The sequence below is a fragment of the Glycine max genome, unplaced genomic scaffold, assembly GCF_000004515.6.
Source record: "Glycine max cultivar Williams 82 unplaced genomic scaffold, Glycine_max_v4.0 scaffold_32, whole genome shotgun sequence".
NCBI lineage: Eukaryota > Viridiplantae > Streptophyta > Magnoliopsida > Fabales > Fabaceae > Glycine > Glycine max.
This window is the reverse complement of record NW_024464710.1, coordinates 160,720-183,256: the sequence shown is the minus strand read 5'-3', so window position 1 is coordinate 183,256 and position 22,537 is coordinate 160,720. Positions and strand designations below refer to the sequence as shown.

The 22,537-nt window shown below is 34.7% G+C and overlaps 1 protein-coding gene and 1 long non-coding RNA gene across 2 annotated transcripts; one reads left to right on the top strand and one right to left on the bottom strand.

Annotated features, from left to right (window-relative positions):
- The first annotated feature begins 2,693 nt into the window (after positions 1 to 2,693).
- LOC102669938 (uncharacterized) lies at positions 2,694 to 3,550 on the top strand. Its single transcript, XR_005890600.1, has 4 exons — positions 2,694 to 2,793; positions 2,971 to 3,106; positions 3,326 to 3,366; positions 3,456 to 3,550. It is a non-coding gene; the product is annotated as an uncharacterized lncRNA (long non-coding RNA).
- Positions 3,551 to 8,278: 4,728 nt separating this feature from the next.
- On the bottom strand, positions 8,279 to 9,520 carry LOC100793753 (BTB/POZ and MATH domain-containing protein 4). The gene is made up of 3 exons (XM_014773206.3): positions 9,181 to 9,520; positions 8,753 to 9,032; positions 8,279 to 8,592 (listed from the first exon to the last, which is right to left on the bottom strand). The coding sequence occupies exons 1-3, from the start codon at positions 9,487 to 9,489 to the stop codon at positions 8,489 to 8,491; spliced, it is 693 nt and encodes a 230-aa protein (XP_014628692.2). The 5' UTR covers positions 9,490 to 9,520; the 3' UTR covers positions 8,279 to 8,488.
- Between the last annotated feature and the right edge of the window lie 13,017 nt (positions 9,521 to 22,537).

Below are 22,537 nucleotides of genomic sequence, written 5' to 3'. Positions count from 1 at the left end.
TCAAGATTATCAATCCTAGGAATCATGTTGTCAACACATCAAAATAAATGGATTTAGTATGTTTTTAATACATTAATTAATCAATTTAATTTGAAATTTGTGATATATGTACATTTATATGGTATTCAAACACAGAAAATATTTTTAATTCAAATTATAATAAAATATTTCTTTTTTTTTGTTATACATAACAGTGAATGCTAAATACACTCAAGAATTAATTCATATCAATTTTGGATATTATTTAATGTCTTAAATATATTTTATATCCCTAATAAATTTTTTCTTTGCATTGATTTCCTAATAAAATCAAAATTCTATTTTTGGTCCTTGATAATTTGTTTTACCACTTTTAAATTAGAAAATTTTTTGTTTGCTCCCTGCTAAATTACTGAATTTTTTAGTCTTAACTAAGAAAACAGAAAAAAAATACAAGAAAATAAACACAAAATTTGTTAATTTATCAGGGACTATAAAAAGTTCTAAGGACAAAATTAAAATTTTTGTTTAATTAAGGACTCAACGAAAAAGAAAAGTTTATTAAAGAACAAACACAAAAATTAGATATTTATTAGGAATCAAAAATAGATTTATACCTTTTTATTTAATTGAAAAATACAATATACTTTTAGAAACTCATTAAATAGAATACTATATCTCAAATTAAGAACTGATAATTTAAACACATTAAATAAATGGAGTGCATTACATGGGTGAGTTTAGTTGTTGGTTTTCTCTAGATCTCAACCCAATTTCAAATTGAAAGAACATACATCGAATAAAAAGTGGGTCATGTACCTATAATGACATTCCATTGGCTAGTTCGAAAAGACGAGGATTGCCAAAAAAAATTATTCTGAGTTGTTGATAACATCAAATCAAACGATTTATATTTCTTTGTGCTAGTCCCGTTGGATCGCCGTGTAGGTTTCTAAAGCTTTATAATGCACACCTTCCATCTACATCTTAGTATCACTCTAACACCTGCAATATTCCTACCACATGAAATCTACACTATAAAGTGCATCATCTCCTCTTGTTCTCACCAAATAGGTTATTAGACCCAGAGGTCTAAGACTGACTTTGTCCACACTTTATAATTATTTTTTATCGTGTTTGTATCTTTTTGTGTATGCTAGATCCGTGAGTCAAGAAACAAAACCCCATTCATGGACCTCCATTGCAGATCTACTCAGATGGAATTTGTTGACCATGTCTCATATTTCTTTGCCCTCTCTTTTATGCTTTGCCGTATCGTTTGTTCTAACCATGGCCAATAAACATCTTCAACGACCATGATTTCGTTGATTAACTATATAAGGTAAAATTTCTACCTCTTTTGTTATTGTAAATTAACTCATTTATTAATAACAATTACATGATTAATTTGTATCGTCACTAAAAGACATGGTGAATACCCACACTAATCGATTTGATGTAGATCTAGTCATCTCTTTGCTAAATAGTTGGGGAAGAATCCATACGTATTAGATATTTTGAGAAACTTATCAAGATAGAATTATATTTAGGTAGACAATATATTGTTGGTAAATGAGAATCAATTTTTTACCAAGGTACAAAATGTGTCACCAAATTTCCAAATCATCTAATACTTTACAAAGTAACCATCATTGTTATAGTACCCACGATTTCTTTCAAGCTGCTCACCATAATTATTGTTGGTACCAAGAAATGGTTTATCCAAGTGGTACTAGACACGAATCCCTTAAGCATGTAGTAAAGGGTTTGAATCCTGACGAATGCATATATGGAGAAAATCTTGTTGAGAGGGAGATCCCACTTATGAGTGCCAACAGGTCCCTTGGAGGATATTAAAATCCCCTTGGCCAGAAGCAGATATACTTATTTGCAATCGTATGCAACAACAACAATTATTGTTGAGAAGTCTTACAGTCATTGCGAATAGCCAATTAGCCGCCAACAAAATGATGTTATTTTAAGAGTTTATTCTTCTGTGAAATCATTTTAAGATTTGTCATATATGCTATTGTTTTGCCATTATTTTCATTTCATTTTTACCTTCTGTAGACAAGATTTTGCAAGAAATTGATGTTGTATCCTATAGAGTGCTTGGCTAACTTCTTTTTGGCACTATCAGAATATTCTATAAAAAGGTTGAATATGTGCTTGAAGATTGTAACGAGGTTCTCGTCAAAATCAACAAATTTGTCGTCAACAAAGAAGGCTTAGTATGTGTGGAAACGTTGTGTATGCCTGTTACTAAACCAGAAAGATTTGAGTTGGATGCTTTTGTGTTAGATGAACCTGAAGATGCTGGCAGGTATGCTTTTATTAGGTTAGACTTCAGAAGCTTAATGATTATGTAATTTTCTTCATACTGCTTCTCTGGAAGAAATTATGCTTAGAGACAAAGATATTAGAATTGTTTCACTATTTTACTTTTATAGTAAATGTAATCTTATTCTATTGTTTGAGTAATACACTTTTAAGTGAAACAAAATTTGTGTGTAAAACTGAGGGATTTGGGCTGTTTTCTAAGGAGAAGGTATGCATTCCATAATAATTATAAGTGGTACAAGAATAATGTTTCTTCCATTTTATCTATGCAAGTATTTTTTTTTTATTGTTTATCTTCAGCTCTTTACTAATACTAGTATATGCTGTTTAATTTCAAGGTATATAGTTAGAAAGAGCATAAAGAGTGCAAAAGACATAGTTCGTTTCCCTTTCCAACAGAATGCCACCATACTTTACTTATTGCACACTGTGTACAGAGGCAGAGAGAATCTCCCATTACTTACTGTGCACTATGTAAGTTTGATTTGATCACCTTTCTTTTTCTTTTTGTTTATAAGCTCTTCTATCTTTACTAACACTGTTTTTCTCCATGTTCTTCCTCTGACCTTCAACTCCTATTCTCAAAATAAAATGAAAATGCGTAATTCCCTTAAGCTGTTGGCACTCCCCTAATCCCTTCTCAATCCTCAGGTTGCCTTGAAATTGTGGAAACTCCAAGGATGTTAGATGTACCTGAATCTCAGGATTTTGACATTCCAATTTTTATTGAGATAAAATCCTTTTGGAATCTCCCGAAACAAATGAAGTGCCTCATTTGATGGATGAGGTAAAGAATAACTAAATGATGAAAATACTCTTTGACATTCTAACAGGCACACTATGAGTGGTTTGCAATACATTCATAATTGTCTCCACGCAAACTCGCATAAAGAAAAACCATATTGTTGTTTGATCTAGGAACTTTGAATTGGTATGAAACTTTAGATTCTAAGATAGAGGAAACTTATCCTAGTACTAACCCTTTGTTTCATTATGTCTGTCTCAGGAAACAAATTCATGTGGAACTATATAACCAATCAGAATTATGTAAGAACCCTTGCAAATCTCCAGTTAAGTTTTATTAAATTCTATGTTTTGCTTAATAGTGCATGATTTCTTTATTTTTTTCTCTTTAGTAGCTGGCTTTGGAAAGTTGTCAGTTTGATTATTGCTTACAAGATTGGCTTATGATGGTCTTCTTTAATGATGTACCGGAAAGTTGCAAGTTGCCTACTTCAGAGTTTTCTGTGTGCAAGAAAACAAAGAGAGGAGGACATTGTAAACTTTTCACAAGTTTTTGTAGGCCAGGCACGGAAAGAATCTGCACTGCTATTTAACGAAAAGTTTGGTGACTAATTTTCTTATGGCAGTGATGCAGAAACTTGAGTTATGTTTTCTTGTCTTACTACTCTGCTTTTTCTGTAGATGACATACTTTGTTAAAGGATGAAAAATTGTTCTTCGTAACTATCAATTCTACTTTTATCTGAGTGATGATAACAGGAAAATGTGGAATTGTAGTTGTCCAGTCGGTTTGTTTGTCAAACAATAATGATGTACTTCTATAACTTTTTTTAGGGTGATCGATGCCCTTTCAGTTAATGGATCAACTTTGTCTGATTGGAATATAAGTATATCAATCTCCAATGCAACGTGGAACTTATGTTAGTCCTTTTGCTCTTTCTTAGCAATCATATTTTGTAGCAGCAGAATAATTCAAGCATGCTTAATTATGAACTTCTTATGTGATAGCCTACCAAAAAGTATATTCATCTTAATGCTATAATTTGTATCAATTAATTCCTTTTAAGTTATCCTTAACTGTATATTCTCATACCTGTACAGCCTCAGGATTTTTCTTGTTCCGGTGTGATTCACTTGAGGTATTACAGACATCAAGAAAATAAGAAAATAAGCAGGGAATGAAGGAAGACAAAAAGAAAGAGTGTATAATGGAAAAAGACAGGGACATCATGATAAAAAAAAAAAGTAGTCATTGATATTTAAAAGAAATTAATTTATCTGACAGACACAATATCCTTTCCCATGATGGGAGACATATTACACTCTTCCACAATAGCCTTGATATACCCATGGACCAAACTCATTAAATCTGTGAGTTAGCCAGATTAGGCTAGGAAAAAAACCACATTGAATGCTCTACTTGTTTTAAGGCTTGTGGCACATCCTGATTATTGGTTAAACCAATGGTGTACAAGCTATGACCCTTACGTACATACCTATGGTTATTATATTTGGTATCTAGACATTTAAAAATATCATGATATCGGTCCTTTAATTTCTTTCCCCTCGTTAGTCACTCAATAATTTAATTTTCTAGTAAATTATTTTGCCAATATTTTAAAAAGGAATTCTTGTTCATATTTATCCTATTTGACTCAAATACGATTGTTTTAGGTGAGAGATACAAGGGATATTGAAAAAGAAAGTTAAAAAGTAAAAGAAGACTAATAACAAAAAAGTAAGAGGCTTATTTAGTAACAAATTAAAATTTTGAAAACTTCTTTAAAAGATAAATAGTTTAAAACATCTTTCTAGAAATAGTTTAAACTTCTTTGAATAGATTCTCAAGTCTACTTTAGGCCTAAATATGCTTTTGGTCCCTGTAAATTAATTTTTTTTTGGTTCCTGTAAGTTCATTTTTCTAATTTTAGTCCTTGTTCGCTCTTTTTCAATTTTTGTTTCTGTAAGATATTGTGCTCATTTTTTGTTCCTACTGTAAGATATTTTGTTCATTTTGGAAAAACATAAACTTACAAGGATTAAAAATGAGCAAAAAACTTATAGGAACCAAAATTGGAAAAGCATAAACTTATTATAAGGACTAAAATTAGAAAAATGAACACAATGACCAAATATCAAAAAACACAAAATTAAAAGGACCAAGAACATATTTAGGCCTCTACTTATTATATGAATTTTCCATAAGGAACAAATTTTGAGCCAAAACAACAAGCACACTTCCATTCTCGCTTCTTTTTATTTTTCCTGTCAACTTGTATGATTTTTCTTATTTTTTTATTTTATCCAAATCACTTGGTTCTTTTTATATAATTTTTGTCTAGATGCCAAGAAAATTCAGTAAAAAGTTCAGCTCAAAATTCAAAGTGACAAATTCCCAGTAATTTTTATAAGTTTGTATGTTCAAGCTGCCCGCACCAGTGATTTCAGACTTTGAATTTTTTAAGCATGATATATTGATTTCCTTTGGTTTACTTTCAACTTTCCTATGTATGTTAAATTCACTAAGCCTATTTACGACAGCTTTAGGAGTTCAACATTCACTTAGGATCAAAATTTCAGCCAGCAATTCAATCACCAAAACTCAAATTCACAATAGACACAATCATAAGGAAACCTAAAAGTTCAAGAAAAGGTTCACAATCAAAAACTCTCTAAGAATTATGCATGAACATGTTAAGGACTAATTAACATGCAAGATTTGACTCAAATTAAATTATAGGCTAAAAAAATTTCATACACTCATGAACAAATGAGTTAGACAAAGAAACAAGAAAAATAAAATTCAACACAACATAAGGAATCTTATGTGACAAGTTTCATGACTAGACATGACTTTTATGACAAAACTACAATAGGTGAATATGTCATTCTAGATTTTTGAGGTTTTATTCTACTTTAATGTTTTTGTAAGAATTTTATGGTTTAGGTTTCAGCCAAAAAAATTGACAATGTAAAACTCAAAGGAACCTAAACTCAACACAATTCATGGTTCAAGAACAAGGAATTTGAACCATAGAAAATCAAATCTAGCTTCTATAGCAAGCTTAATCGGTGGAACTTCTAAAAAATTATGTTAACAACATTCAGCACAAGACACGTGAGGAGATACATGGAGAGAAACGAAGAAACAACAATGGAGGAGAAAGTAAAGCTGAAAATTAGTGGAGGTTTAAGGAGCACCTACTTGAAGCTCTTGTGCTCTGATACCACTTGTTGGAAGCTTGCTTATGAAGCTTCTATGGAGGCTGGATCTTTGAGCTTCAATAAGGTCTATCAATGGTGATTTTTAGTCATGGAATTGCAGCGAAAGATAAAGGAGAAGAGGTTAGAGGAGACGTCATCCACTAGAGAATAAGTCATGGAAGGAGAAACTTCACCACCAAGAGAGTGGCTTGGATAAGAAGCTTAAAGAGGAAGCTTCAATGGAGGAAGAGAATACCAGAGAGAGAGGGGGAGGGGGGGTGGGGGCGAGGTGTGGGAATTGAAGGAGATTAGAGAGAGAAGTTGAACTTTGAAGTGTTTCTCACAAGTTTTTCATTCATCAAAGTTACGACAAGTGTTACTTTGAAGATGTTATATAGGTTTTTTCAATGCCACCTAGTTAATAGGAACAAATAAAGATTCAAAACAACAAAGAAGGTTGACAAGGAAAAAAGAAAACAAGATGGAAATTACGAAAACATAGGAAGAGGATATGATGTAAGTTAACAAGATTCAATGATGGTGGGAATAGATGTGATTCGGGAACCTACCAGCCAAGGTGAGATTTTGTTTAGAATTTGTAAAACAGACAGTACAGAAGAAGGGCTTAGATTCCTCAACATTTTGAGGCCATGTAGGGTGTAAAACATATGTTCCCTTCACAATGCAAACATATCAAGATATACTCGTGAAGATGCTGATGAGTTCATTTTTTGTAGCTACAATGGACACAACTGGGTATCTTCCAAGGTATAATGGTTTAATGAGTAAAGAACACTCCAAAGTGAATCTGAAGTTATTCCTTTCTTGAAAGCATCAATAAGTGACAGTTTTTTCAATTTTGAAATCAGATTTTACCTTTTATTTTAATTTTGTACTTTTTAAACTTTTAGATAACAAATAATTACGAAAACAATCTTAGTATTGTACACCAAAATATTTAGGACAAAAAATCTATTTTTTTAAATGTAAATTAATTATTTCAGGGTATTAAAGAAATTTTATACATTTAATTAAAATAAAATCTCAATTTTCTCTCCTCCATAATTCATGTATCCTATTTCTCTCTCCTTAGTGATCACGTTCTCGGTTCCCGTATATCCTTTCTCTCTTCTCTGTATCTCATGTTCTCGTACATATCCCATTTCTCCCACCTTGCCACCATGGACATGCCACTGGCTGCAGCATCATCAACTTAAAGTCCACTATCTGGTATGCCTGATCAGTATCATCTCCGTCATGTCCTTGAACATTAATTCTCTGTTGCTGCTCATCAGCTCACAGATTGATGCCACACTGGGCATTGTGAGTCACAACGATGACTTTCAATGCGGTGTTGGACCCAAATTCAGAGTCTCTCTGGTGGAGCACGCTGTTGCAGCGTGAAAATTTGGTGAAGAGAGGATGGAGGGCATATCCAATGTGCAGTGGGAAAGGATATGAAAAAAAAAAAAAAAAACTAAGAGGGGGTAGAAGTTTCTGACTGTTCAGAGTTGGAAACTGCACAAACTGAGCAATGCGGGTGTGAAGAAAAATGGCTATGACCAGCGATTGTACCCGCTGGTTGCGGTGGTAAAACCTGTGGGTGAGAGTAGAGAGAGAGTGCAAGTAAAGCAGAGTAGAAAAATAGATAGATGAAAGAAGCAAGAATACTCATGGTGAGTGCAAAATTTTGCTGCTGAATTGCAAAGATAGTCACGAACTGATGGTGGATGGAGCTTGAATAGTTTACTAGGTGAGGGAGACAAAGAAATTTGGAAATTTTGGATGAAACTTGAAGATGTGGTAACATACGAGAGAGAAAGATACCTTTGGCCTAATTATAGAGAAAGTGTGTGAAATGTATTTCCAAAAGAAAGGACAAAGGGTTGAGAATCTCTATCACATGCATGCTGATTTGTAATAGTGAGCCACAAATTCATTAACATGAATTTTAAATGTAACACGGAAAAAAAACTAAGAAAATACTCTTTATAATCACATACCACATTTTAATTTAGACATATAAAATAGAGACATTATAGAAGAATGTAATTTCAATTCATTTATAAAGTAACATAATATAATATATAAAAAGATTACTGCACAACTATATATATAATCTTCTTTTATATTTTTCTGGTCTCTTCCAACCTTGGATCTTAGGTCGTCACTCCTCTAAACTAGACCTTGGATTAAGCACATACAATTTAGTATTTTCCCTCTCAACTAAATTCTTTCTCGCATCCTACTCCAGTCTTTAGCAGTTCTGATTGCAGTAATGGCCAATTTTTCTTAAGATACTCAAAACCATCAGAATGCATCACGGCTGCAATAGACATAATAATGAAAGAAATGATATGAGAATCAACTGTCAACTAACAAATAATGTAGACACCAAAATGATGAAAATATATTACAAGCTAAGAAGTAATTGGCTATGAACTCAAATGTAGAGTTGGGTTTGAAAGTTAAGCATGGAAACTCACCATCAAAGTTTTCAGCAGAAAATTTTTGACAGATGGACTTCAAGTGGGTAGCACAATAACGATCAGCAAGAGCAAAAATATAGGCAACAGAATCTACAGATATGTCTTTACAAAGTATAGATTCACACATTAACATTAGTCTTGGCAAACCATACTTTTCTCCAGCAGCTAACAACTTTGCTATAAATGATTCAGACAACGAAGGAAAGAATGACGAATCCAACATAAAGAGCTCTTCATCTTCCAAAAGAGTGTCTCTATAAACAAAATGAAGTAAAGCCTGCTCAACATAGAACACGATTAAAATTAGATAACCAACCAAACGATAGGCCAGATTTTAACTGAATTAAATAGCATCTATCTTGTGTGGAACAAAAAACAGCTACAAAGGTATAGAGAAAAAGAGGAACTTTTAATGAATGTGACACCTTGAAAACCTTAGGTTCCATGTCAATAACAACTATCTCCTGATCATCCTTCTTCATCGCATTAAAAAATTGAGTTTCAAACATGGTTGATCGAGCTGCCAAAACAAGCTTATGAGCATGAAACCTTTCTCCACCAACCGAGAAAGTAACATCAAATGATTCCTCATCCTCTAACAACATCCCAAAATGTTCACCAATATCAGATTCAGGAACCTGTATTGTGTTTAACTGAGAAGAATCTATGGACGACACTAAAACCGCAATAGTGCAATTTATCTTCAAGCAGTCATCCTTGAGAAAATTTGACATCTCAAGGTGTCTCCGTTTGAAAAACCGCGTATATCCCCTATTACAGAACAAGTGCATCATTGATCACTACGTAATGTACACCACAAAAAATGGATACAAGAGCTAATAAATCATGATGATATCCAAATCATATCACCAAAATCACAAGGTTCTCTAGTTCCTTTGGAAATTTAATTTTTATGTCTTATATTCTAATAAAAGAGCTATCTCTTTAACCCCTGACAACACTTTGCTTTATTTTAAAGACTATATTGTTTACATAAATGTTGGACATACGAATATAATAAGTTTGTATAGAGACTAAAACTAAATTTTAAGATATTAAAAAACTAAGATACATTTCAATATTTATTTTCTTAAAATAAAAATAAAGAAAACACTAACACTAACCACATGCTGCCATGGTTTATGAGAGTGTAAGGCCCAATCGTGAGGGAGTGACTGAAGTGGCTATGAACCTTGTGCTCTCCTTTCTTGCATAGGTCGAGCAACGTGAGATTGAACAACGCACGAACGTTGGTGCTCTTGGAATGGAGTGCAACAAAGACAGAGACATAAGCGGCATTATCTTTGGGGTCCCTACCATCAGGGAAAAAGTATATGGCCCATTGGAACCCTCCCACTATGAAAGTCTCACTCACGATGTATTTCCCAATGCCCATTCCTTTCGTTAGTGAGTAACCCTTGATCACAAACTCGTGGGAACCACTCATTGTCTCTGTCACCGATTTTGAACTCGTTTGGGACCCTAGAACACTCCTACTCACCATTGTTGGGTTGCACATCGCACGCGACATTTTCTACGGAAGTAAATTTTTCTCGAAAAGTAAAGGAACACAGATTTGCACTGAATCAGATCTTATGTTTTTGGCTTCAATCCAAATAAGTTATGGATTTCATTAAATTTTACATTAAATAAATAATAAATGGCAAGTGAATAAAAGAACGATGGCATTTAATGATTTAAAGATTTTTTTTATACTTTAATCTGATCTTTATTCTTGAAGCTTTTGTGCGCATGAGATAACCAGGTTTTCAACTCAAATATCATCAATGACTTAGACATTATAAAAAAATTTTGTGGTTTACTGTCTTTTTAGTCTCTAAACTTTTTAGGATTTCTATTTGTAATACCTGAACTTTTTCTTACTAGTCAATGTTCCTTAATTTTTTATCAGGGACTAGAATAAAAAATCCTAAAAATTTTAGTGATTAAAAATATAATATGTGCCCATTTTGTCCTATTCGACGAAAACGTTTGAAAAACCAAAAAAGGGGGTCTGGGAATTTGGAAAAGAAGGGTTTGGGAGTTGTTTTCGCACAGGAAAGGTATACACACCCGTCACAATGGACGACAACCTTTAATCGAGTGTACATAATGTAACTTCAAAATTATGTTGTTTTCTTTTTTATGTTTCTTTATTTTTTTGGGGTTGACAAGGGTATTGCCCTTGCTCCTACGTATCCTGAGGTGCGATGAGGAATTCAGACCTGTTCTTTAAGTCCGAATGTTTTGTGTGTTAAGTTGGTTTTATGTTTTTTGAAAGATTCATTTTAATTGTGAACAAAAATGTCGTTTAAAGCGTTGGACCTTGAAATGATATTTTAACTTTTGAAAAGAGGAGAGAACCGTTAAGGAGTTGGACCTTGAAATGATTTCTAGTGATATTTGATAAAAAGTAGTTAGTTATAAGTTGATTTTATCTTGGTTTTCGTTCGTTAACTTCCAACCTCTTTAAGGATAACTTTACAACATTAGTGATCAGTTAAGATTGAACTTTACAAAGAAAATGAGATCATCGATAATAGTTGGAGGAAATGAATATGCACAAAACACAAGGGGGACCCATAAGGGTGCATAGATCACATTCGAATATAAAAAACAAAACTAATCGACGACCACACGAAGAACACTGAACAAGGAACAATGTAGGGGTCGATCACGGTCGTGATTCAGTAGCGCCTCGGCTTCATTTTCTCTTCTTTCTTCTTCTCTCTCAATTATCACAATATCCTTCAATGCTGAACCTTGGAACCCTTTACTCAGCCCCCTTCACGTCTATTTATATCCAAAAATGGCATTTGGTGGCCCTGCAGCTCACCCAGGCAAGCTGAGACTTAGCCATGAAGCAATTGGTTCACCTAGGCGAGCCAGAGGCTAGCCTGGGGGAGCTAGGGTCCAGGAAACTGAATGAAAAGAACTTTTTGCCCCCTCCTTTTGGTATCTTTCGCATTCCTAATCTAAACATTGAATGATCCTTCATTTTATGCGGTAACTAGTGTCGAACAACACAGTTTGGCTAGCGAGAATCAATGAATGACAGTCCCCTGACGAAATTAGGGTATAACACTTCAGATGAACATTTCTCTCCTATTTATGAGAGTTATGGGCAAAAGGCTTAAGATGGGTTCTATTTGGCTAACGGGTATTTGTTCAAAGAGGGAAAGCTTTGCATACCTCAAGGATCCATCAGGAAATTATTTGTGAAACATAGCCATGAGGGTGGCCTCATGGGCCATTTTGGGATAGACAAGACCCTTGTCTTACTCAAAGAAAAGTTTTATTGGCCCCATATGAAGAAAGATGTCCATAAGCATTCACTACAAGAAAAATGACCTAAGCCTACGGACGCCTTTTTCCTACAGACATTAATTAGTGTAGGTAAATCTCAAAAATACTTCTACCTACAAGTGACTAATGTAGGTAAAACTCAACCATTTGTACCAAGCGTAGGTAAAACTCTTTAAGACTGTTTAAATTTGAATATTAATCTCTTGTTTTTTTAGTAAATACTCAATCTCAAAAAATAACCATTCAATTTAAATTAATTTTTAGTTAATAATTGTTCAAAATTTTAAAGATAAAATATATTAATTAGTAATATTAAATTTTAATTTAGATTAACATTATTTTTATGGATTAATTTAGATTAACATTACTTTTTATGGCAATTTCTTGTTAATTTCAGCAACGATATTCATTTTATCTTGAAATCAAACTCCAAAATGGCCACAAGCCTTTGGATTATGGACCGGGCTTTTGAATTGATGCAGAGAAGGTACTAGTTTAGTTTCACCAAAATAACCCGCAGACGCAAACGTTGAAAACACATCCGTCTGCCCCAACATTACAAGGTAGATCCCTTCTCTCTTTTCTTCCTTTCCCCGTTTGTTTCCCTTCTTCTCTCAGGCAATTCCTCAATCATGCTTTTCCTTTTTTTTTTTTTTCTTTTTTGCAATTCCTTCACAACTTCCCTTTTCTTTTTCATTTCCCCCTCTTTTACACCGTGAAGTATAATTTGATTGATTGATTAACGCATCAGGAGAAATTTCAGTTACATTGCAAACTTATCTGAACTTGATTCAGTTTTCTATATGCTTCAGCTTTTGTATATTATTATATTATTATTTGTTTTTATTTATACTTTGCCTGACTTGTTGCATATATAATGTAATAGTTCGATTTCGATGCCCTTGGTTTGCATGTTTATCTGTTCATGTTTGGGTAAAGAGAGTGTGTAGCATATGATACATCATCATCTTCTTCTTCTTCTTCGTTCTGGACACGCGACAATTAACATAGGGTTTGGGATTGATGCGCAGGTTACATGGCATGTTGCCGTTACTTGCTGAGTTTTATTTTGAAATTTGAATTGAAATAAGAATGTTGATTGTGAATGGTTTAACTGAACCCCTACTTTCTAGTTCATTCTCTTTTATTTTTTTCTTTTTTGTTTTGTTTTGAGTAGTGGTGATTGCTACACAAAATACATGTCATCTTGCTACCTTCTATATGGCTGCTCTGTGCCACTATATGGAATTGACTCCTATACTTTTGACATTAGTTTGTAAATATTGCAATTCAACTTGTTTATTTATGGAAGAATTCATTCAGCCTTATTTTGGTTGCTAAAGAAAAAAATAATTGCTTATAATTTTTGTTTGAGTGCAGTCAAATTGCTATTCCAGAGTTATAAGTGTTAATGGCGATGAACATATTATAATATTTGCAAAGAGGGACATTAAACAGTGGGAAGAGCTTACATATGATTACAGGTTTACCTCTTCTCCAAATGAGGCAGAGGGAGCAATTGCAGTTATTATTATTAGGAGTGTTTGGAAAGCATCCTTGAATATCTTGCTGATCAGAAGGACCCTACTACTTTATGCCAGAAATTTATTGATGAGTTTGATCGATGCATCCTCAGTTATTTCGCATTTAATTGGAACCAAGCTTCTTATATGATTAGTCAAGTACAGTATATATAATTTAGAACAAAACTTTGCATGCAGTATACTTCAAGCAGATTTTGGTACTAATAAGTGTCCTAACATTTGTTACTTTTGGGGATGATAATAATAGGCAATGTATAAGTAGAGTATTAGAGTATTTGCATCATCTTCGTATTTATTGAACAGATTTGGCTATATTATTTGGGGATGTTTTAAAAAAATGTATGTATGAGATGCTTGTAATATTTCTTACAAAGTAATAAAATTAAAAAATATATATTTAATATTTTTTCATTTAATAATAAGATTATTAGTAATATATTACAGGAGATTTATTCAAACATAAATATACAAGGTTATTATTAGGAATTGGAATTTGTGTCCCCTGAGAATGTCTCCTAGTGTATCCAATTGATTGATGAGGTCCGGCTGCTTCCTGAAGACCATAAAGCAAAAGTAGAAAAGCTGGAGGTAGACTTCATACTAATAATAATTGAAAAATGTTTAAAAAGAAATATGAGAAAATCACGTGAGATTGAAAAATAGAGTAGGAAATTAATTTAAATTAGAAAAAAGATGAGGAAATCAAGAAAGACATATAAGAAAGAAGAAGAGAAATCTGATAAAAAGAAAATTTTCAAAATGAAAAGGTGTAATTCACCTTTTATACATAAAACTATCAATTAAAATATCATATTTCACACAAAATTACAAATTTATTTTAAAAAAATTATCGATCTATGAAACTTTAATCTCACTTGCCATAAAATCTTTCACATTTACTCACATTTGCAGATTTGCTTGCTACCTTTGAACCTTTAAAATCATTTTGCATTCCGAATTTGTCACAAGCCTCTAATTATTTAAATAAAAAAATCTAAGAAATTTTCATAAAAAAAGAAGAAGAAGAATTGAACAAGAGAGTTAATGAAGAACGAGAAACGCTCCATGAAAGCTAAGGAAAAGGAGAGACATACAATTTAAGTGGAACTGAAAATACGAAATTTAAAAAGCAAGAAAATTTTCTTGTTTGTGCGGTGACACAAAGCAAGTAAAGAACGTAACCATGCTTTAGCATAGTAATAGTAATCAGTCACACTTTGGACATGAGGAAGTAAGAGTAGAAGGTGAAGACATGACCCTTAACGCCTACGGCAGGGTTAGTATCGTTGGTCCAACAATTGCGGTCGTTAAGTGATATATCATATGTTTCATGTTACATAATACTCCATATAATTAAGACATGCAGCATCTGATTACCTTTGGATTCCACAACGAAGCAACTCCGGTGTCCTCCACCTCTGGCTCTGGGGAAACATGGTTCCTCACCTCAATCGCTGCGTCATCATCTTCCATCATTCCCAGACTTATTTTCCCTTTGCTGCGTCACCCTTCAGATTTATATTTATACATGCACTTCAGGTTTTATAACAAGTACGAATACTTAATTATTGGAGTATTTTCTAATGATTATTGATTTTTAATAATTATTTTAAAACTTGTAGTATACTTACAACATACTCAGTTGTTTTACTTATGTTGAATAATATTCAGTTCATGTTAGTATAATATATTTGTATTGATAATATAAAATAATTTTACCCATTCATTTAATATTTAATTAAAAAGGTTATATTGAATGAAAACTCATTTACAACTATAAATGTAAATGGTTTCCTCAAATTTAAATATTGCCATTTAAATGTCCATAGTTTCATTAGTTTGACTTAAGAGTTGAGACTTATTACCCGGTACATGATAAAGGGATGGGGTTGGAATGCAGTGGAAGTAGTTTAATCGGAGGAGGACTAGTTAAATGAGACATATGACATATTTTAAACAATTCTGTTTCAATAGGATAGGAGGCAGATAACTATTTCGTTCAAAATAGAACCATGGTAATGTGAGACATATGACCATATGTTCTTGGTAATGTGGCTATCTGCATGTGCATGAATAGCTCAAGAGTGAATCAGAACCATGGTCATGTGAGTTCAAGTGCTTGGTTCTTTGACATGGATATCCTTATTTTATATGATTTTGATATTTCATATTTGCATATGATTATATTTATAGTTTCTAGCAATTTGTTCATTTCAGCTTAATTCATATATTGCTGATTTGCAGGTTGTAAAATGTTGTATTTATGGTGCCAATTCTGCAGAATGGATTATGAGCATGCAGGTACATTTTCTTTTTGAATTTGCTTCCCTTGTTTTCTGGTGAGTTTTTTCCATCTTAATTTTTCTGCTCATTCTATATGTTGGAGGTTTCTATTGTATTATTTAGATATTGATATGTTGATTTTTGTTTCTTTTTTGTGCTGAGTATCTATTGTTATTTCTATTTCTACTGTATTGTTTCTTTGGTAGTTGGATTTTTGTAGTCCTTATTGAGCTTAATGGAGAATAAGGTATTTCTAGATTGAAGCTTTGTTTCTTATATTGAATATCTAATCTTTGCAGAGAGTTCCACTTATTTACGAACAAAGTCCTTTTAAAATAATGCAAGTAAAGAACTTACACTGAAACTTGTCCGGTACCTAAAATTGTGATATATAACTTTTCTAACAATGATATGTTTTTTGAAGTTTACTGCAAGCAGTAAATTCAAATGGTCACTACTAGAAAATACATTTTCAACATCGGTTATTTAGAACATTCTACATTGGTTCTAAAACCGATGTTGAAAGTGACGATATTGAATGTATGAATGTTAACATCGGTTTTGGAGAACCGATGTTAACATACATATGACAACATCAGTTCTCCAAATACCCGATGTTAAACACAATGAACAACAACAAAAAAAGTGTAGGCATGATGAACGTTGACATCGGTTTTCCAGTAAAACCGATGTAAATATGTTAGTTTAACATCGATTTTCTAGAAAAACCGATGTTAATATATGCCCTTAACATCGGTTTTGCTAGAAAACCGATGTCAACGTTGATGATGCATACACTTATTTGGTGTAGTTCTTTGTGTATAACATCGGTTAATTATAAATAACCGATGTTAATATTCAAATATTCACATCGGTTATTGATAATTAACCAATGTTAATGTACACTAGTTAACATTGGTTTTCTACAGATAACCGATGTTAAATTACAAACGCTGACATCAGTTATACACAAAAAACCGATGTTAATATACAAACGTTAACATCGGTTTTCTATTATAACCGATGTTGGTTATGATATTAACATCGGTTTTTGTTAATAACCGATGTTGTTTTCAAATATATTTTTTTATATATACTTTCTGTTTTTACAGTAAACCTAAAATTGTACCTGTCAAATGCAATTTCAGAAGGCCCAATTCACAACAAATAAACATTTTATTCTGCTTTCAAGCAGTTTTAATGATAATAAACATCAAATAATTGATTTATATATTATAAAGAACTATCAACAAATGAATTGAATGTTCATGTTACATAGAAAATGTAAAAAATGTTAAAAAATGTCCCTAAATCCTAGGCCTGATCTCTAATTCGGAGATAAAACTGTGCCCACTGGATCCGCAATGCTTTTAATCTCTCAGCCTCCAATGGTCTAGGGTCGTTAAAATACTGCATGATTAAATAAATCATATTAAGTTAATAATGTAATACAAATTATAAATAAATCGATTTTCTTTGAAATAAACTTACCGCTTCCCAATTATTTGTAAAAGTTCCTAAAATGATGGTGGACATCCAGTGCATGACATAGTAGCCACACTCAGTAGTTCCATTTTGTCTGTGACACTAAATACATAATGAAATTTGGATATTAATTAAACAACTAGTGTACAGACACATAAAGAAATATATATAAGTAGAAGTTTTATGTAAATGACGTACCTTGATGACAATCCACCTAGTAGGAGCCTTTGATTTAGGCTGTGGAGCATCATCAAGACCCTTGATAGCACTGTTCCATATGAGTAACAATTAAAAACTGGTGTTGTACGTTGAGGTATTACAATGCAAATGTATTGAAAACAACACCAACCTATTAATAATCCCCTTAAGGTAGTTGTCTGGCCTGTTATGCAATGAACAAAACCAGACAACTAAGTGTTCCTTGGGCAGGATGACCACCATCTGCCAGTGTCTGTTGCAGTGGAACCTAAAATGGGTTAGTACATTAGTAAACATTAATTAAATTTTGTTATTTTGTGACTTACCCATTTAGGTAGGCTCCAAGATACACATCGCGTTGTGAACTCTGCATCCAACTCTTTAAGTAACTTTCAGATTCAAACTGCGATTGCCCAGACCTCTGAATGGACTGAGGCTCGAGGAATTCATAGATATCAGAATTCCCCGCTCGCATACATGTTTCAGTGAGATGCCTGTTTATGTTAAGTCAAAGTTAAATATTTATGAATTGAAAGCCATAACTTAGGTAAATAAAAGCCTTTTATATAAAGATTTACAGAATCCACAACTGTAACACTGATATGCTGAGACATTGACCACCGTGTGCGATTTCGGAGAGGTCTTCGTGCTTTATGTACAGGGGGAAATCTGGATTAACGACCCCGAACACGGTGGCATCCCATCTAACCTGATAAGGCCTCAAGAAAAGCTCTGGGATGGTCAATGTCATCAGATAAAGTGGATCATCAACCTCCAGATCGGGCTTCGGAGGTGGTTTTGGCGGAGACACAGCTACCTGTTCATGAAACAAAGTTAAATAGCCTAATTTGAAAAGAAGAAACATATAGTAAGGACAATAAGTACATGCTGTGATAAAGACTTGACCAGATGTGTCGGCCAAGCAAGGAAGGTGTGAAGTGCCTGCCCCACTAAGGAAACCTCTTCAGTGGGTACAGGAACTGGAGCATCTGCATCTCTAACCTCCTCCACACTCACCTTTACTTGGTCAGGCAACAAAGGAGTGTTATGAATAACAGTGGATCCCTCATAAACTCTCCCGATGGCAATCAGGCGTGCAGGATCTGCTTCTATGTACAAGCCGCACCTGTCAGAGTCACCGATCTCAGGATCGTTTCCTGAGGGATCAACACAACTCCCCTTTGTGCTCACTCGAGGACCGGAGGGACCAGGACCAACCACAGGCTCAGGAGGCACTGCAACTCCCTGAGATTGCATCTGTGACTGAAGGTGGCTGAAGGATGCCATGACCTGCCTCGTCACTTTCTTTGTGATGGACTCCTCTAGCTGGTCCCTGATCTGCTGGGTCAGCTGCTGTAATTCGTCAGGAGGCAGGGAGGAAGCGCTGCGGGATGTCCATGGAGCCGATCCAAAGTATTGCTTGATGGTGACACCGGCTCCAGCAGCATGGACACGTCCAGGGTGCTCTAGACGTCCAATAGCAGCGACCAGAACATCCTGACGTCCATGGGAGACGAACGATCCCTGTGTGGCCTACTCCTCAAACGAATCTTGCACAGAAAACACACAGTGGTACATGGCATTCTCAAAATATTCAAACATAATTGTAATGGTTAGTTGAACATGACTTACAATCTTCTCAACGATTTCCTTTGCGGCCTCAGTCGTCATCTCCCCTGTCTTCTTCGTGCGGGCCATTTTCCACTTCACGTGGCGTCTGACCGGGGATGGAGGGTCGATGACACCATCAACGCTTCCTGACTGTGCAGCTTCCTGCATCTTCTCAGCCAGGAGCTTCTGCTCCAAATAATCATAACCCCCACGAGACAAAACGTGGGGGGCAGTATTCTGTTTCTGGATGGCCTATGCCTTCATGCGCACATCCAGAAAAAATTAAACAATAATGTTTGAAATAGGTAGAATGAAGTATAACAACATCATGTTTAATATGAAAAACAACTTAAATGGCAAAGGAACATACCTCCCAAGAAGGGTCTTTGCGAGTCTGGCAAAACTGGGCCCACTTTTCCTTGCTGATGTCGTATTTGTCACAGACAGTGTCCTCGACACCGTCCTGATCGGCTGCAAGGGCCCATTTCCTCGTGAGGTCTGATTTAAACTGCCTCAATCTCTCCCCCATGGTCTGTAGTAACTTCCTTTTCGTCCTACTGTCAGAAGCCTCTGGGATATCAAATTCCGCCTGACAACATGAAACAAAGTTTATTTGTTACAATAATGAAATTTTTTGGCTATTAATTACACACAATCAAATAAGAAAGGAGAAATACCTGAATATCCTCCCAAATCAGGTCCTTCTGAGCAGTAGGGACCTCCTTCCAGTTCTCGTAGGTGGTGTCCACCTTATCACGTGCCACAATCCCCAAATATGTTCTTAATTTCTTCTTGTGGGGACCGTCGGCCTTCCCTGTAGCAGGATCAACATGCACCACTGGTCTCTCAACACCAGGTGGTCTAGTGGACAACGATCGTAGGTGTGAGGCTTTGCGTGTCCGCTTCACGGCAGATGTCAAAGCCGATGCGTCTGAAGTAGGAGGAGGAGGAGGAGGAGGAGGAGGAGAAGGAGGAGGAGGAGGAGGAGGAGGAGTAGTGGAGGCAGGTGGAGAACCCATGATCTTTTATACAATAACATACAAAATTAGATTACTGAAAAGAGGATTAGTGATAAGTTTTTTATGGAAGGCAAAAGTATAAGATTATTAAACAAAACCCCACCACATAAGGAGACAAGACAAATTAACCAAAGGACTCTGAAAGATAGGTAGTTGTGCTTTTTAATTGTGATTTCATCCATGTTTTCTTTGATATTGATTTTCTTAGGACTTCATCCATGTTTTGACAGCATTTGATTTTCTTTTTTTGCAGAAAAGAAAGAGGGGAACAAGCAACAATTTGAAGGTTGTACATTCAGGAACTAAAGAATTCAAAATAGCTAGTAATAAGAGGGATTTGTTTTTGGGATTTTCTGAGCACCAAGAGTGGCTACGCAAGAAGCTTGCACTTGAGGAGGGAAGGATATTTGCAGCTAATGAACAACTTTCTTAACTATTTGTCCTTCAGATTTTACTGTTTTTTTTCTTATATGTAAATATAAATAATATAAGGTTATGCCATAGGGACATGGTCATTTTTACCCCTAACAATCTTAGAAGTAAATATAGACCATGTTTTTACGCCATACCCTTATACCATTTATATTTACATATTAGCAAAAAGAAACAGTAAAATCTTAAGGACAAAAAAGCATTGCACGCATTTCAAACGTCTACAGTAGGCATCGCCGCTTTCTCAGATCTTCAACCAACGGACTTAGATAAACATCAATGTCATTTCCTGGCTGTCTTGGGCCCGATATCATCATAGACAACATCATGTATTTTCGCTTCATGCACAACCAAGGAGGCAAATTGTAAATTACTAGCAGAACTAGCCATGAACTGTGTTGAGTGCTTAAGGTGCCATATGGATTCATTCCATCACTGGCTAGTCCAAGTCTAAGATTTCTTGGCTCATTCCTGAAATCCGGATACAAACCATCAATCTTCTTCCACTAGGAGCAATCAGCCGGATGACGGACCATTCCATCAGAAATCCTTCCATTTGCATGCCATGTAAGGTCTTTTGCGTCGTCCTCATTACCAAACAGACGCTTAAACCTTGGAATGATTGGAAGATACCACAAAACCTTCGCTGGGGGGCCCTTGTTGGAGTTTTCATCAGAATTGCTTTCCTCTTCATCCTTCACTTTGTACCGTGAAGTCCCACAGACAGGGCATTTGGACATTTCTTGGAATTCATGCTTGTAGAGTATGCAATCATTGGGGCAAACATGAATCTTCTGATACTCCATACCCATGGGACACAATATCTTCTTCGCCTTATAGTAACTTTTAGGTAGCGTGTTGTCCTCTGGAAGCAGATTGTGCACTACCTCAAGTAGTGAGGTGAAACTTTTGTCACTTCACCCATACCTGGCCTTCACATTAACCAGACTTAACACTGCAGAAAACAGGGTTAAGGAATTCTTGCACCCTGTATACAAAGGCTTCTTTGAATCACTCTGCAATCCTTCATACACAGGGGCATGTGCATGTTCAAAACACTCTTGTCCAAGGTCACGAATCATGTCTTCCAAGCGATCTCTCATTTCTACATCAAACGGTTCAGATTGGGACCCAGTATGCATGTCAGTCACTTCACCATGCCATATCCACGCCGTGTAATTCTTCTTCATCCCATCACACAATAGATGGTCCCGTATGTCGTCAAGTAGTTGTCGTCTTCCATTCAAACAGTTGATGCAAGGACAATAATATTTTCCTTCTTCATTCGGTCGACCTCTTTCTGAAGCAAATTGCAAGAACTGTTCGATGCCATCCTCATATTCTGGGCTTATGCGACTTGCATTCATCCAACTTCGATCCATCTAAGCAATTCCATGCATGAAAATCTCACTTTTTTATTTATAGGTGTGGCCCTATCCCATTTAGGAAAACTGTCTTTTATGTTAGCTTCAATCGTCAAGGTTACCATTATTTACAAAAATTTGACTAAATTTCGGCAGCATTTCGCATTGGTCTCCAAGTACACGACATGACATCGGTCAAATGAATTTCTCGATAATCAAGTATGCACTCGGAGAACAACTTGAAATGCATTGAACCGAAATTTAATCAAATTAATGAAAATAATAATAACCTTCACGAATGAATCTAACATAAAAATACCAGTCTCCCCAAACTGTCCAAACGGACAATTCAAGACTAAATACAATGACTAATGCAAACTATCCCCAAGAGTCATTGCATTCAGTCTCAAACGGGAATCTAAGGTTCACTCAGCATGAACAACAGTTGTTTATATAGCAAATTACACTGATCACATACAAGAACATACAAAAGGTAAAATTCAATTATAGGCAAATATAGACATCAACAGTTGTTTATGT